General features: G+C 37.8%; 1 protein-coding gene and 1 non-coding gene across 2 annotated transcripts; both read right to left on the reverse strand.

The window, feature by feature from the left end:
* Positions 1–10,009: 10,009 nt before the first annotated feature.
* On the reverse strand, positions 10,010–14,832 carry LOC104113330 (DNA-dependent metalloprotease WSS1). The gene is made up of 4 exons (XM_009623461.4): positions 14,401–14,832; positions 14,106–14,301; positions 11,908–12,585; positions 10,010–11,216 (listed from the first exon to the last, which is right to left on the reverse strand). Exons 1-4 carry the CDS (start codon positions 14,556–14,558, stop codon positions 11,025–11,027), a joined length of 1,224 nt encoding a protein of 407 aa, XP_009621756.1. The 5' UTR covers positions 14,559–14,832; the 3' UTR covers positions 10,010–11,024.
* Positions 10,266–10,424, reverse strand: LOC117280811 (U1 spliceosomal RNA). The gene has a single exon (XR_004511397.1). It is a non-coding gene; the product is annotated as a U1 spliceosomal RNA (small nuclear RNA).
* Positions 14,833–16,245: the final 1,413 nt, after the last annotated feature.

Raw genomic sequence — 16,245 nt, forward strand, 5'->3', positions numbered from 1 at the left:
TGGAGCAAGCACTTCATGTTTGTGGAGCAAGCACATTCATGGTAGGAAGAGCATTAGGCGGCTGCCAAATGGTCAATACACGGATTGGAAAATATCCGTTACAAATACGGATAATCTTACGTTAATATTTACTATTAACAAATAAATTTGATCCAAAAAATTAATCAATCAATTGATCATTTGACCAAATTCAAATCCAAATCCAAATCCAAATCCGAAGCCGAAGCCGAAGCCGAAGCCGAAGCCGAAGCCGTAGCCGTAGCCGTAGCCGTAGCCGTAGCCGAAGCCGAGCCGAGCGAGCGACGACGACGACGGCGCGAGGCTTGCTTTCTTCTTAACTCTTTAAGAGCTACAAGAAGAGTAATTATATATATACCCACCAAAAATATCTTCCTCTTCCAATATGGGACAATGTCTCATTGTCAAGAGGGGAAAACTTAAAATTTTACTCAAAATTTCATTTTTCCTCCATTTCTCATTCACCCTCATTTTAAGAATATTTTATCTTAAAAACAAAACCTCAATAATCCCCCACATGAATGGGGAATGGCTATATCACGGAAGTATGTATGGAAAAACTATGTGATTTACAAGTAAGGATTAATCGCATCTGGATAAGTAGGTTTCCCTTTGAACTTTCCGTAGTAAACTTATGTCGGATATACTCGGTCAATCGGTAGATTTGATATCTTTGAACCGTTGATCTTTGGTGTATACCTAGACAACCATAAGTCACACAATCAACCCTTAACCGTCTTTGGTTCTCATTGTTGTGTTCGTTTCAGCCATGAACACTGCCTGGTTTCATAAGTGCGTAGAGAACTGGCCTTACAAAGTTCTCCTTGAAGCGGCTAACACTTCACACTTACATAGGTGATTCCTAAACGTGTCATCCTGTAGATACACTATTTGATATACCCCGTATCAAATTTAAAAATCATTAAAAAACCTTAATGCTTTATCCTTGGTACTGAACATTGTCTCATCACGAGAACGGACTAAAATTTTATTTGACAATGTTGAACCGTCATTAATGACTTTGTTTGATCTCCTTGAACCTAGATCTTGGGATCTCCAGTCTTCTAGGTAGAGTTACCGCCACAATGACTTGTTCTCGGCCATAGCCCCATTCCCCTTGATGATTTCTCAACTACCTCTCTAGTTAGGCCTTTTGTAAGTGGATCCAACACATTATCACTTGACTTTACATAGTCAATCGTGATAATTCCTCTAGAGAGTAATTGCCTAACGGTTTTATGTCTTCGTCGTATATGACGAGATTTACCGTTATACATAACGCTCCCAACCCTTCCAATTGCCGCTTGACTATCACAATGTATGCATATTGGTGCCAACGGTTTGGGCCAAAATGGAATGTCTTCCAAGAAATTCCGGAGCTATTAAGCTTCTTCACCGGCTTTATCTAAGGCTATGAATTCAGCCTCCATCGTAGAGTGGGCAATACATGTTTGTTTGGACGACTTCCAAGATACCGCTCCTCCACCAATAGTGAATACATATCCACTCGTGGACTTAGAATCAGTTGAACCGGTGATCCAATTTGCATCACAGTATCCCTCAATCACCGCAGGGAAATTACTGTAGTGCAATTCAAAGTTCTGGGTATGTTCTAAATATCCCAAAACTCGTTTCATTGCCATCCAATGAGATTGGCCTGGATTGCTCGTATATCGACTCAGTTTACTTATAGCACAAGCTATATCTGGTCGTGTACAATTCATGATATACATTAAGCATCCCAACACACGAGCATAATCCAATTGTGATATGCTTTGGCCTTTGTTCTTTGCTAATGCAAGATTCACGTCAATTGGAGTCTTTGCAACTTTAAAGCCTAAGTGCTTGAATTTTTCAAGTACTGTCTTAATATAATGAGATTGTGACAATGCCAGACCTTGAGGAGTCTTATGGATCTTAATTCCCAGAATTAAATCAGCAACTCCCAAGTCTTTCATATCAAACTTGCTATTGAGCATACGCTTAGTAGCATTTATGTTGGCAATGTCATTACTCATTATCAGTATATCATCCACATATAGGCAAACAATGACTATGTGATTTGGAACATTTTTAATGTACACACATTTATCACATTCATTTATCTTAAAACCATTTGACAACATTGTTTGGTCAAATTTCGCATGCCATTGTTTGGGTGCTTGTTTTAGTCCGTAAAGAGACTTAACAAGTCTACATACCTTCTTTTCTTTACCTGGAACCACAAACCCTTCAGGTTGTTCCATGTAAATTTCTTCCTCCAACTCTCCATTTAAGAAGGCAGTCTTAACATCCATTTGATGAATTTCAAGACCATACACTGTAGCTAATGCTACTAACATCCGTATGGACGTAATTCTTGTAACTGGAGAGTATGTATCAAAGTAGTCTAGACCTTCTCGTTGTCTATACCCTTTGACTACGAGCCTTGCCTTGAATTTATCAATAGTGCCATCATCTTTGATTTTTCTCTTAAAAATCCATTTAGAACCCAAAGGTTTATTTTCAGGAGGAAGATCAACCAATTCCCATGTATGGTTGTTCAATATGGATTCTATTTCACTATTGACTGCCTCTTTCCAAAACAATGATTCCGAAGAAGTCATAGCTTCTTTAAATGTTTGAGGCTCATTCTCCAATAAGAAAGTCACAAAATCTGGTCCAAATGAAGTAGACGTTCTTTGACGTTTACTACGTCTTGGATCCTCCTGGTTACATGTACCTTTTGTTTCTTCCCGAGGTCGTTTAGATCCTTCACCAAACGACTCACATTCCTTTTTATATGGATATATATTTTCAAAGAACTCAGCATTATCTGATTCTATAACCGTATTATTATGAATGTCGGGATTTTCTGATTTATGAACCAGAAATCGATATGCTTTACTATTTGTCGCATATCCTATGAAAACACAATCAACGGTTTTCGGTCCTATCTTTACCTTTTTGGGTTTAGGAACTTGCACTTTTGCCAAACACCCCCACACTTTAAAGTAATTCAAGTTGGGCTTCCTTCCTTTCCATTTTTCATATGGAATGGATTGTCTTTTGCTATGGGGCACTCGATTTAATATTTGATTAGCCGTAAGAATGGCTTCCCCCCACAAGTTCTGTGGCAAACCAGAACTTATCAACAACGCATTCATCATCTCCTTTAATGTGCGATTCTTTTTTTTCGTAATCCCATTAGATTGGGGCGTGTAAGGGGCTGTTGTTTGATGAATAATTCTATATTCTAAACATATTTCTTCAAAAGGAGATTCATATTCACCACCCCTATCACTTCTTATCATTTTTACTTTCTTGTTAAGTTGCGTTTCAACTTCATTTTTGTATTGCCTGAATGCGTCTATTGCTTCATCTTTACTATTCAGTAAGTAAACATAGCAATATCGAGTACCATCGTCAATAAAAGTTATGAAATACTTCTTTCCACCGCGAGATGGTATTGACTTCATGTCACAAATATCTGTGTGAATTAAGTCTAAAGGATTTGAATTTCTTTCAACTGACTTATAAGGATGTTTAACATACTTAGATTCCACACATGTTTGATATTTTTATTTTTCGCATTCAAACTTGGGCAGTACTTCCAAGTTAATCATTTTCCGCAAGGTTTTATAATTGACATGACCCAAACGTACATGCCATAAATCATTTGACTCAAGTAAGTAAGAAGAAGCTGAAATATTATTATTATTTTCCACAACCATTACATTTAGATTGAAAAGGCCCTCGGTGAGGTAACCTTTTCCTACAAATATTTCATTCTTACTAATGACAACCTTGTTGGACACAAAAATGCACTTAAAACCGTGCTTAACAAGAAGTCCAGTAGAGACGAAATTCTTTCTCATTTCGGGAACATGAAGGACATTGTTCAAAGTCATGACCTTGCCAGAAGTCATTTTCAGAAATATCTTCCCATATCCTTCAACTTTTGCTGTTGAAGCATTTCCCATATAAACTGTCTCTCCGGGTTCAGCAAGAGCATAAGTAGCAAAAGCTTCTCTAACTGCACAAATAAGGCGAGTGGCTCCTGAATCAAACCACCACAGTTTAGGATTTTCCACCAAGTTACATTCAGAAAGCATGGCACACAAGTTATCAACATCATCATGGTTTACTACCATGTTTGCTTGACCCCTTTTCTTGTCTTTCTTCGGAGCACGACACTCCGTAGATTTGTGTCCGGTTTTCCCACAGTTGTAGCAGTTTCCACTGAACCGCTTCTTGCTTGGGTTGTATTTCGGACCAGAAGCCTTCTTCCTCTTTTTGTTAGCTTCAACAATATTTGCTCCCATTATTGTTGAATTTCCACGGCCTCTCCTTTCAGCAGCTTTATTGTCCTCTTCGATTCTCAACCGAACAATGAGATCTTCAAGGGACATTTCCTTTCGTTTGTGTTTCAAATAATTTTTGAAGTCCTTCCACAACGGAGGCAACTTCTCAATCATTGCTGCTACTTGGAATGCTTCGTTGATGACAAGACCTTCAGCAAGTAGATCATGAATAATCACTTGCAATTCCTGGACTTGGGTAATAACAGACTTGCTATCTACCATTTTGTAGTCCAAAAATTTTGCGGCAACGAATTTCTTCATCCCGGCATCTTCACGCTTCAATCACGAGAAAGCGTTCATTCTTTGGAGTTTTATCTGGCAGATCAGGAACATCTTCCTTGACGAACTTCTGTAGACATAACGTAGTTAGATAGAAGAACATCTTCTGCTGCCAGCGCTTGAAATCAATCCCGAAAAATTTTTCGGGTTTTTCTGCCGGTGTTCGGCTTGTCGATGCGTTGGCAGTTACCATCGGAACAGCTTGGTTTTCGTTTTCAGTCATCATTTTTTCTGTAAAAGAATGACACAAACAAACGTTTAATACACGTTTTCAAACTGGAGTAAAAATCACGTAGATTTTAATATCCAACAAAACGCCACGAAAGCTTAACTCTCCAAAATGGGAGTACACAAACCACAAAGGTTTTAGTTTGCAGAATAATAAGAATAACACAAATACAGAAATTAATATTAAATTCCTTAAGATTGTTATTCCCGCCAATATTGCTGTATTTGTAAATAATAATTCTGCAAAATATAAGTTAACGTAATGAAACAATAATAAATTCGAGCCCACTGAATTCACAGTGTTTCCTTAAGGAATTTAATCCCCTCCTAGTACCCAAGGTAATGGATTATTTCCTCCCAGGATAGAACGAATAACACACTGGTGTAGCGGTACTTCAAACCCCAGTGTTTCAGCGAACACAAAGTTCGGTAGCAAATCACACTTACAGTTGCTTTGTTTGAAGTTAAAAACAATGCAGAACGAAGGAGTATAAACTCAGAAAATCGTATGGAAATGCTGAGAGGAAGGAGTGCAATGTATAGCCAATTTGTTGAGCGAATTGTGTGTTGTGTGTTTTTCTTCAACATCTGCTGCATATATATATAGCAGCCAGTGTTGAAGAAGACCAAACGTCCACCCTCCATGGTGGAGCAAGCATTAGCTTGTTTGTGGAGCAAGCACTTCATGTTTGTGGAGCAAGCACATTCATGGTGGGAAGAGCATTAGGCGGCTGCCAAATGGTCAATACACGGATTGAAAAATATCCGTTACAAATGCGGATAATCTTACGTTAATATTTACTATTAACAAATAAATTTGGTCCAAAAAATTAATCAATCAATCGATCATTTGACCAAATCCAAATCCAAATCCGAATCCAAATCCAAATCCAAATCCAAATCCAAAATGCGGATAATTTTACGTTAATATTTACTATTAACAAATAAATTTGGTCCAAAAAATTAATCAATCAATCGATTGACCGAAGCCGAAGCCGAAGCCGTAGCCGAGCCGAGCGAGCGACGACGACGACGGCGCGAGGCTTGCTTTCTTCTTAACTCTTTAAGAGCTACAAGAAGAGCAATTATATATATACCCACCAAAAATGTCTTCCTCTTCCAATATGGGACAATGTCTCATTGTCAAGAGGGGAAAACTTAAAATTTTACTCAAAATTTCATTTTCCCTCCATTTCCCATTCACCCTCATTTTAAGAATATTTCATCTTAAAAACAAAACCTCAACAATATATATATATATATAATATAATTTTTCCCAAATAATATTCAACTAATCATCCTTCGACATAAGTAGCTCCCGCCCAAAAAAATCTAATACCATATAAGAGAAAGAAAGTAACTAAAATAGATAATGTACTAGTTTAACTGATGCATTTCGGTTACAAGTACTTTAGTATAGTAGGTGTGTACGGGTAAAATCGGGGGCAATATTTTTTCCGATTTCCCAATAAGGAAACGAGAGGGAAGCACGGTCCGACGCAACTACAAGCAAGGCCGAAGGATCCCTTGTATCGGAACTCGGGAGGAATGAACGATGCATCTGAGATCGGGCACGGCAAAACAACGGACTCGGATCAAGTAAAGTTTTGAGACCACGAAAAAAGGAGAAACAGTTGATCATGACAAGTAGGGAGTCGTAATATTCGCCCTCAACCGGATATTACAGTACAAATCCCGTCCGATATCAACTGCAGATCGATATTTACCCGGAAAAAGAAGATTTTTACCTTATTTAGACTTGTATTAGGACTAAAATATCGTGACTATATAAAAGGGAGAATTTTTTCATTTTAACACACTGTGGACACACATATCAAAGCAATAAAAGTTTATTTTTGTCGTCTAGCTATTGTTCAAAGTGCTCTCCCGCTATTCTCTTCTTTAATCGCGACCGAGTCCATATCGAGGGTCCGATCGAGACCGGTTTTCAGTGTTCAACTTAAGACCAGGCTTGATCGTTACATTACGATTGGTTTGATCGTTCATTCTTTCTTTAATTTAATTAATTACTTGTTGTTCTTAGATCATTCATATTGAATTAAATCACGTATCCTTTAAATCGCGTACAAATTTAATTATTACTCATTTTTAAGGGTAATAGGTAAGACAAAACAAACCAAACCGGGATTGTACATTAAGTGCTTTTAATCCTTTTGTGTCCCATATTCATCATAAAGACAAGATTTAGTGAGGGACTAGTAAAAATTACACTCAAAGGGCACCAGCTTCGCATATGATGGATGACTTGGTAGTTGGTACCTGCGTGTGAGTTTCAAGTATGACTGAGTCAAATGGCTTAATTTATCTTCATCCCACCGCTGATTTTGCGCTTCTTTTTTTATTTTTAATTTTAATTTTCACGTTTATTAGATTTAGTTTTACTTTTAGTTTTGGATGGACACATGTTAGCACATGCATTAACAAGACATTTCCACGCTTCCTAAACGGGAAGCTTAAAAAATAAAAGATACTATAGACATAAAATGATACTGATATCCATCGCAAGCTCACGTATTATACTCATAACTCATTAGACGTGAGAAGAAGTCGCGTCCGCAAATTGTTATTTAGCCTTTAAGCAATTGGACGTTCACTTAGACCTAAATGTTGCATGTAATCCTTCGAACCAAATTATCTGAAGTTTTTAAGAAAGATAAGCTGCTAAACCGCCAACAAGTGGTACTCATGTGATCCTAATATTTTTTTATAAAAAAGGTTTTATCAAATATTTATACTTATATTAAAGAATAAAGTCTTTCAATCTTTTCCAAGTTCTTTCATTTTCCTTTATAATTTAGGTATTCTCCAAGATGACGTTATTTACTTCTGATGAAACTTAATGTCAATCAAAAGACCTTAATCATAAATAAGTTGTTTGACCTGGTGAAAATGACACTCTATTTTCCCAAAATCTCACTTATGTTGTCCAAAAACTAAATATGTGTAAGACTAACCGATGTCGTGAGATAATTTCATATATTTTGACATTATTTACCCTACTTACTTATTGTTTGGATGCTAATTTATACGACGATTGCGCTTAATAGAGCTTATTTCATGTGTAGGAATGCTTGGACATAAATTGGAGAAAAGTTGCATGAAATGGTACCTCAGAACTACAAAATGGAGCAATAAAAGAAGACGTGCAAGGCAACGAAAAGTCAGTGCCATAGACAGTGCCTTGCACAGTAACAACAGTGCCATAGACAGTGCAAGGCATTGTCCAGGGCACTGTCATAAGTGCCATAGACAGTGCAAGGCATTATCCAGGGCACTGTCATTGGCACCCCAGACAGTGCCTTGCGCCGAAACAACAGTGCCATAGACAGTGCAAGGCGCCGACGATGCCATCCGAGCAAATTTTAATTCCTCATTAGTTTTAGACATGTAAAATTCGGCCTCTAGCCAATAAATATCCCTTAGAGTTAGTTTTTGAGGGGTTAGACATCATTAGAGAGGGAAGAGGCTACGGAATACTTTGGAAGCACGAATCACTCGAGTTTTTCTCTCCGCTTTCCTTTAATTTGTAGTTAATGCTTCTAGATATTACTATGATTATTTACACAGATGTGAGTAGCTAAATCCGTCATCTAGGGTTGATGGAACCAATTGTTGGATGAAGTATTGATTGCATTTTGATATAATTGAGCTGTTCTTACTCTTTAATTGTTCAACTATGTATTTCTTGTGATTAATTGAAGGGCTCTTGATTAATCATGTCTAGTTATCTTGTGTTGCTTGAGAAAGAACACTTGATTAGATTGTTGTTGAACAATGCGACTTTCGAGTAAGTTAAGAGATTAATTACTTGAATTTAAAAGCGGGATTAAAGATAATGAAGCTTTGGGCTATATTTATGAGTTGTACAAATTGTCAACTAGAGTAGCTCGAGAGAATACTTCTAGTAAATTATCGTAATTGATAGAGAGATAATTGCGGTAAACAAGAACTCATCATCTTTAGAGAGTGTTACGGCGAGATTATAGCTAACGTGACAGGAATTAATCCGACAATTGGGTAAATCGTAAACCCTAGATCCTTTTATCCTTAAATTCAACTTCATTCTTGCTAATTGATAGTTTTTATTGTCATTTTTCCTTAGTTAAGTAATTTCTGTTAATTCACAAATCAATTCTTGAACTCTGAAAGTTGTCTGAGCTTATCATTAGCGATATTAAAATGTTGTAGCAAATAGGTTAGTTCCCTGTAGGATTCGACTTCGGACTCTTGAACCGGATTATTTTTGCAGCGATCGCTTAGTCCTATTTATAAGGCATAGTTGGACATTATCACTAACACTATTTGATTTCAGAGAATAATACAATCACAATTTCTGGAGTCTCCAATTTTAAATGGAATATCATTTCACTCTTCTTTTCGAAGCATCATTCAGAAGTTTGAGAGCTTGAGATTGAATGTGAACTATTTGCCACGAAGAGCGTCACAAATAATAATTTAGATTTGCTTGCCATGAACAATAACATCGAGTTCAAATTGTGATAAAAAGTGAACTTTATTTCAGGGTTCTTCGATTCAAAGGCTTGATAGTTTTGACATGAAATGTATTATCAATCGCAAAACTTTGATGGTCATCACGACTAATACTCTGGGTTTAATCCCTTGAACAAATGCATGACATGATGAACTTGACCTAAATTTAGATGCTTGAACCTTAGTCATCTTCTTGTTTTCATGTTGTTATTGATTTTATGATGGACATCTATGTTTAATTGGAGAAGATGGATAGATGTATTTATAGGTATATGAGTTTATGGAGCCTTGACCGATATGGCAAAGACAAGAAGGTGCATGATCGAGCACTGGCAAGAGCAAACGCCTGTCAACAAGCATTTCCCTCGAGCATCCTAATCCAGGATTGAATTCAAGCATGGCTTGAAGGTCCAACACTGTCACTAATCTGCACTCTCTAAGTCGTCATCTAAAATGATAAACCTACGTAAATTTTACAAAAGAAAAACAAAAGTGTCTAACTCTTTTTATTCTCAAGAAGAGCTACTGCCGATGTCACAAAAAAGAGAATTATTCGAAGTGACCAGACGAATTTGAGAACACCCCGCTATAGTTGTGGATGGGCTCAAAAGGCGGCTTCCTCTACAGCATTAAGCAGAACACAACCATAGATAGCAGAGAGAAGTCAACAAGAATACAACATGGAGGCCAAATTCAGAGGTTAAGTGTCCCACACAGGAACACAACACCTATGGAAGAATTCATAGGCAACTAAAAGCTAGAAAGAGAAGATAGAGAACACACCCTCAACACTAGTAGTCTTTGGAAAATATCTTCTTTTTTCTTTTCTGGCGGGGCAGGCCCCCTAGCGATAGTCTTTGGAAAATATCCTCTTTTTTCTTTTTTGGTGGGGCCACATGAACGAAGGCCCCCTGTGCGATAATTATGACATAGGCACGACCACTTGGGCCGACCTTAGGCGTCCATCCTTTCAAAGTGCAATGAAAGTCACCAACCTAGGCCATGGGCCTTGCCGATCGCCCATTGACCTCGTATGCTCTGTTCAAATCAGTCATTTCTTTAGCAGGCACGCCAATAACTTCCACTTCCAAATTTGAGATAAAATCAGCGCATCCATTTCTTCGCCACAGAGTATGGTAAATGGCAGTGTTCTTTCTCTGCAGAAGGAAACTAGTCTTTCCAGTGCTCAAGAAACATATTGCAAATCTGCTGCAGGGAAGAGGTGAATATCTTCCAAAGAGTACACTTCCTATATACATCTTTCAAGACGAGCTCAATTCTACCGGAAAGAACAAAAACATTGCTGATACTTTGGTTCTATCTTTCCTAATGCAAATAGAATAATTCTTGATAAAAAGAAATTGACATGAAGAAAATTGAGATAAGGCTCTTAAACATAGTTTTAATGCTTGTGCCTTATCTTTGACCTTTTTTCAAGTGTTTGGAAAGTGGTTTTTGTCTAAAAGTTTATGTTGGAGATTCACAAAGTAGAAGTACCACCTTAGCATAAGTAGCAAAGACGAAACCTTTTCCAGTTTATCAAATTAGTTGAGCTCTTGAGTATTTGGCCAACTGTTGGCGACATCACAAACAGGAGTGACAATTTCCACAAAAAATGTGCATAGCACGCAATTTATGTTCCCCTCAGGTGCCAAGATTGGGTGTTGGTGTTGCAATAGGAGGGCCATGAGAATATCTCCACTCTCCACAGGCTGTGCAGTGATCCGACTTCAGACTGTTATCCAGCGTACAGAGCTTGCATGACCACATTCTATTTCTGTCATCCACATCTTTGGGCTTTTGGTTTTGGCAAAGCTTACATACAGGAGCCAATGGCTGCACATATTGTTGATGAAAAAAAGGGAGGACGTCAACTCCAGGAAGTAACAGAAAATTGTAGAAACTAATTGACACACCAACACATAAAGTAAAAATGGAAGTGCACAACCTTTGAGAAAACAAAGTTTTTTACATATTCTGCCACTAAACAGGAGAAATAAGACATTAACAATTTCACAAACTTACAACCGAATTAAACAACAGTAATTGAAATAAACAAGAAGTCAACAACCATCAAGCTTTTTCCACTTTAATGCAATTGGTACGATATCAGATGAATACCAAAGGGTCTGTAAAAGCACACATTAATCAGAAGATCACCAACTCAAAACCTGATATCAACAATGAAACACTTATTTGTTTGACACTTCATAAAAATTGCATCAGCAGTGATATAATGCCTCGACCACATAATTCAGCATTTAAAGTCACCAAGATTAGAAGTCTCCTCAAATGCCAGTGCTGCTTCACTTTCATTTTTACTGTTGCTTCTAAACGTGATCTTAACTGTAAACCCATTACTATTGTGCTAGGAACTCATCCAAGAAAGCTACAGTAAAAGCATATTTTGTCTAGACAACTACCAGAACTGCAGAATTAATCTAGAACAAAAAAGTTAATGCTTATCGAGAGAAAAAGAAAACTAAGAGAAAAGAGCTCAAATTAAACTAGAAGGGGAGAAGCATACTGGGTTCAACAATGTGCACATTAAACACTCCCACATCATTGATTCCTTGGGACCGTGTAAGTCATCATGGACATGCATGGATGTAGAAGTAGAAGCATTTCCACTTGAATCAACAAAGGACTCTGGATAACCTCTTGATGGCACAGTATGAGAAGTCCCTTCTGCCTGACCAACTTTGCGAGCAATTTCTTTGTCGTGGTTAGGCAGGGGCTTAGTGCCATGCAAGGACCTTGAGGATGATATAGAATTCGATTCTCGACTTCTTTTACGAGATGTTACCATAGAAGACAGTGCATCAAACCCATTAGGAGTCTCGGGTCTATCAGAAGTATGCCGTGGTGGCAAAGGCACAGGCAATGAATCAGATTTTTCATCTATGTCAGATAAGTCACATGATTCAGAGCCACACCAAATATTATCCTGTAATCTCCTTTCTGCAGCCATTGCTGCAGCTTGAATTGGAGTAAGTGCAGACTTGATAGAACGGTCACCACCCAGACGTCTAGGCCCAGATGGTAGCAACGACTTAAGATGTGCTCTATTTTCAGCAGCAGCAGCTGCAGTTTGGCGTAGAGATGACATAGATGGCTGTGGGAAAAGGCCCCCTAATCGTCTTCCAGGGAGATCAAACCCTTCTCCTGTGCCATTTATCCCTTTAGTCATTAAATCTTCACATTCCTATTCATAAAGAATACCATAAATATTCATGGACGCAAAGGAAAATAAGCCAAAAATACACAAAAAGAAAGCAGCATAAGTACTATGTTTTAGATAAGTCAAAATAAACATGCATTTTTTCCATTAAAGATGTACTTGTATTAAAAGGCAGAAGCTTCTTCCATCATCAAAGCCTCAATTGCCAGGGGCCAGGAGCAAAGTCTGAGCGCTGATGCTTCTTCTACTTTATGTCATAATTGAACTAGATAATGCTTATTGCAATATTCTTTGATGATAATTGCTAGATAAAGAATACCATTAGTGTAATATATAATAGTACCTCAGTTGGTATTGTATCCATAGGATTAAAAAATTTGTATGTCAGTATTATATGCATTTCCGAAACTATACCCACAGATGTAACCATTCTACATAGGGAAAGAGAAAAGGCATGACAATGAGCATAACCAGGCAGCAACCTTTTTCTGTTATAGTCAGGTTACAGTTATTGTGCCGTTTGATAGTATGGATGATAAAATGTCTCAGGAGGCAGCTTCATGATATTTATTACTACCAAGATTCAAAAAGATTCTATCCTATGTGAAAGTTAACAAAGAAGGGACTGCATACTTCGGAACGAATTTAAATTTGGTTCTGCAAAAAAAGGGTATAGATGTATCATAATTTTTTACTTTTTCGCCTTCTATTCATAGCGTTGGAATATTCAAATACATTATGTGAAGAGGAAAATCAAATAAATTTTGTTAGATGTTCAATAACTTCAAAAAGTAGATTACAATCTCAAGTAACCAAAGTAAGATCATGTTTTCCAGTGTCTCATCAGGCTAAATCCAGTCCTTAAAAACCTAAATCAGAGTTAACTGATATAATTTTCAGGAATTTAAACTAACAGTACTTACATAAATTATGAATACAATGAACTCAAATAAAAAACAACAACAACAAAAAACATATGCGAAGTTTGTAAGAAGCATATGTTATTAATTTTGAATCACAACTCACTCATAATCTAAGCACTAAATTGGACAAAACACGGGCTAAATGGCTAATTTAACTTGTAATAGTTTGCCATTCTCATCATAAAACAGAAGATAGGAACTCTATTGGCCATGACCTCGACAAGCATTTGAGCAGGGGCCGAGCTAATAGAGCCATGGGAGTTTAATTGAATCCTCTTCTGCAAATTATACTACATAAAATGAGCGAATAATATATTTGTTAAAAATATATTTTTGAATCCTCTTGAAGGGAAGATTCTACTGTAGTAGCAAAGGGGGTTAAATAATTACTTTAGGTTACAGGTTCAAATCCCAACTGTGACAATTAGCATTTGTTTTTTGAATCCCCTTGCATAAATTCCTGGCTCCACTACTGCATTTGGGAATCAAACTGGCGGCTCCACATTTAACATTGGTTACATAGGAGGATTCAACAAAAGCTCTAGCAAAAATTTAGAATGCTGTGCTTAGGAAAAAAAAACTACTCCAAACCCAACCATGCATATTTTGAATGTAATTTACCTTTCTAATTTCATCCCAGAGCTTGTAGAAACTGGCATTGTGCGGACCATGAGTGTTATGGCAAAGCTCATGAAGCATAGTATCCAGAACTTCATTGTATGGGTAAAATTGTTCATCATTGTTGGGCCTTCGAAGCCTCAGCTTTACATGTATACCCGCCCCTACATTTAACCCCAATAGCGCTGGTCTTTTAGGGCTGCAACATTCACAACCAACATTGGGTAAAAGGATTTTACTACCAGACGACACAGAAATATACTACCAATAGTAAAGTGATTATTATTATTATTATTACCAGAATTCAGATAGAAGTTTGACTCTCCAATTATGCTTACGCATAATAGGCTGAACCTGTTTAGCAATTCTCTCAAGAATCTTGGTGGCCTCTTCATGTTTGGGCTTTCTCTTCAGAGCTTTGATTTCCCATACCTTGTTTAGATCCCCCAAGTTCATGTATTTTTTCCCTAAAGCAAACCCTAGTATCTGATGCTAAAAGCGATATCTTTTATGATCAGGCCGGAATCAAAACAATTAAAGTAGTAGTCTCTGCTTGGGATTGAAATCTTAATTTTATGGATACACATAGTGGAACGAGGAAACGATGAGACGCCGAGGACTTGGAAATCGAATGTTTGCTCCGCTATGATATTGGCGGGATTTTAAAGAGATTTGAGGTGTTAGTTTGGGACGGAACAGACACGAGCCCGTTTGGACATCTGTTTTGGGTCCATTAAGAGCCCGTTTGGCTTTGCTAATTTAGGCATCATTGTTTGCACTTATTGGAGGTCTAGATCCTAATTCTATTAGGATATGTAGGCTACCTGAGTCAGGCTCGGATATTTCATTTCATTCATTATTTTATATCCTCCGACTACCTTTAGACCAGATTTCCTTTGGATACGTAGGCATCCTGAAAGGGTTTGATCACCATCTTAGGAAAAGTCTTTATAATGCATTACCTAGATTAGGAAGTAATCGCATCAGCAGAAAGCTACGCCGTTGGGGGGCATATCCAGAAAAGCACCATCAGCAAGGCGGAGCCATCTAGAAATGATACTCGCATCGAAGGAAACGTCTAAACATGTCATAATCCGGAACGACGACGTTTGTCATAAACATAAATAATTTTTCAAAACAATTTTAAAGAAAATTCTACTTGTTCCACCTACCGAACTTCACAGCATAACCCACTAGATTCGGGGGAAGGCCAGGTCCATAATCAACACAAATCAACGCCCCTTCCCTACAAATATTTTTTCTTTGAGCGTGGGATTGACAGGAACCAAAGGGCGCCATATCATATCGGAGTCAACGCCAGACCCAATACAATCTCATGAGCCCATATTCCACCTTTATCATTCGATTCATTCTCTCATATAGCTAAGGACTAACTTTGAATTCTTTGCAGGTATCCCGGAGCCAAGCCTCCGGCACAATTGGAGTGCTTTGTACATATCAAATTGCCTGCTCTGCCAATTGGAGCGCTTTGTACATATCAAACCGTCTCCTCTGCCAGTCGGAGCACCTTGTACATATCAAGTCATCCGCCCCGCCAATTGGAGCACTTTTTAAAGATTGCACTGTCACACCGCCCAATCGGAGATCCGAAGTAGATCATTGCAAACCTCGTTGCCAACTTCGCCAATCGAAGGATGGATCATTCAATTTGGCCACACGTTCCGCCGATCGATGGCTGCAAATTAGTTATGCAGTCAAGAGTACCTCTTGGGCATGCAACTATTTTCTGCTTTTACCTTGAATGTTTAATGTTTTATTTTTGCAGCTTACAAGTATTTTTACATTTTGGTTCAAGTTCAAATACTCCCATCGCATGGAGATTCAAATTCAAAGTCAAATATTCCGATCTCGAGGAAATTAAAGTCGAATACTCCCATCGCGTGGAGATTTTAATGCTTAGGCAACTACGGAATGGTACAGAGCCTGGATAATATTTAAGTCAGATTCAAACATCCATCCATGGCATCCCAAATAATGCCCCAGAGCTCGGAGGTTTTAGACTCAAACATCCTATTGCCCAAAGACCCCAAATAACGGCTAGCCGGTATTCAGGCATTGTTATTCATGCACATTTACATTATATCCTAACGTATTTGCATTACGATATATAGGTATGTGTGTA

The sequence above is a fragment of the Nicotiana tomentosiformis genome, chromosome 6 (assembly GCF_000390325.3).
Source record: "Nicotiana tomentosiformis chromosome 6, ASM39032v3, whole genome shotgun sequence".
NCBI classification, from domain to species: Eukaryota; Viridiplantae; Streptophyta; class Magnoliopsida; order Solanales; family Solanaceae; genus Nicotiana; species Nicotiana tomentosiformis.

What these genes read in the sequence shown, in the direction of transcription:
- LOC104113330 (XM_009623461.4), bottom strand. Translation starts at nt 14,558, where the DNA reads ATGAACTTGGGGGATCTAAACAAGGTATGGGAAATCAAAGCTCTGAAG. An exon ending in AAACTTCTATCTGAATTCTG is followed by an intron (nt 14,302 to 14,400) that starts GTAATAATAATA and finishes TGAATGTTGCAG; the next exon opens with CCCTAAAAGACCAGCGCTAT. An exon ending in TGTGCACATTGTTGAACCCA is followed by an intron (nt 11,217 to 11,907) that starts GTATGCTTCTCC and finishes CAATATGTGCAG; the next exon opens with CCATTGGCTCCTGTATGTAA.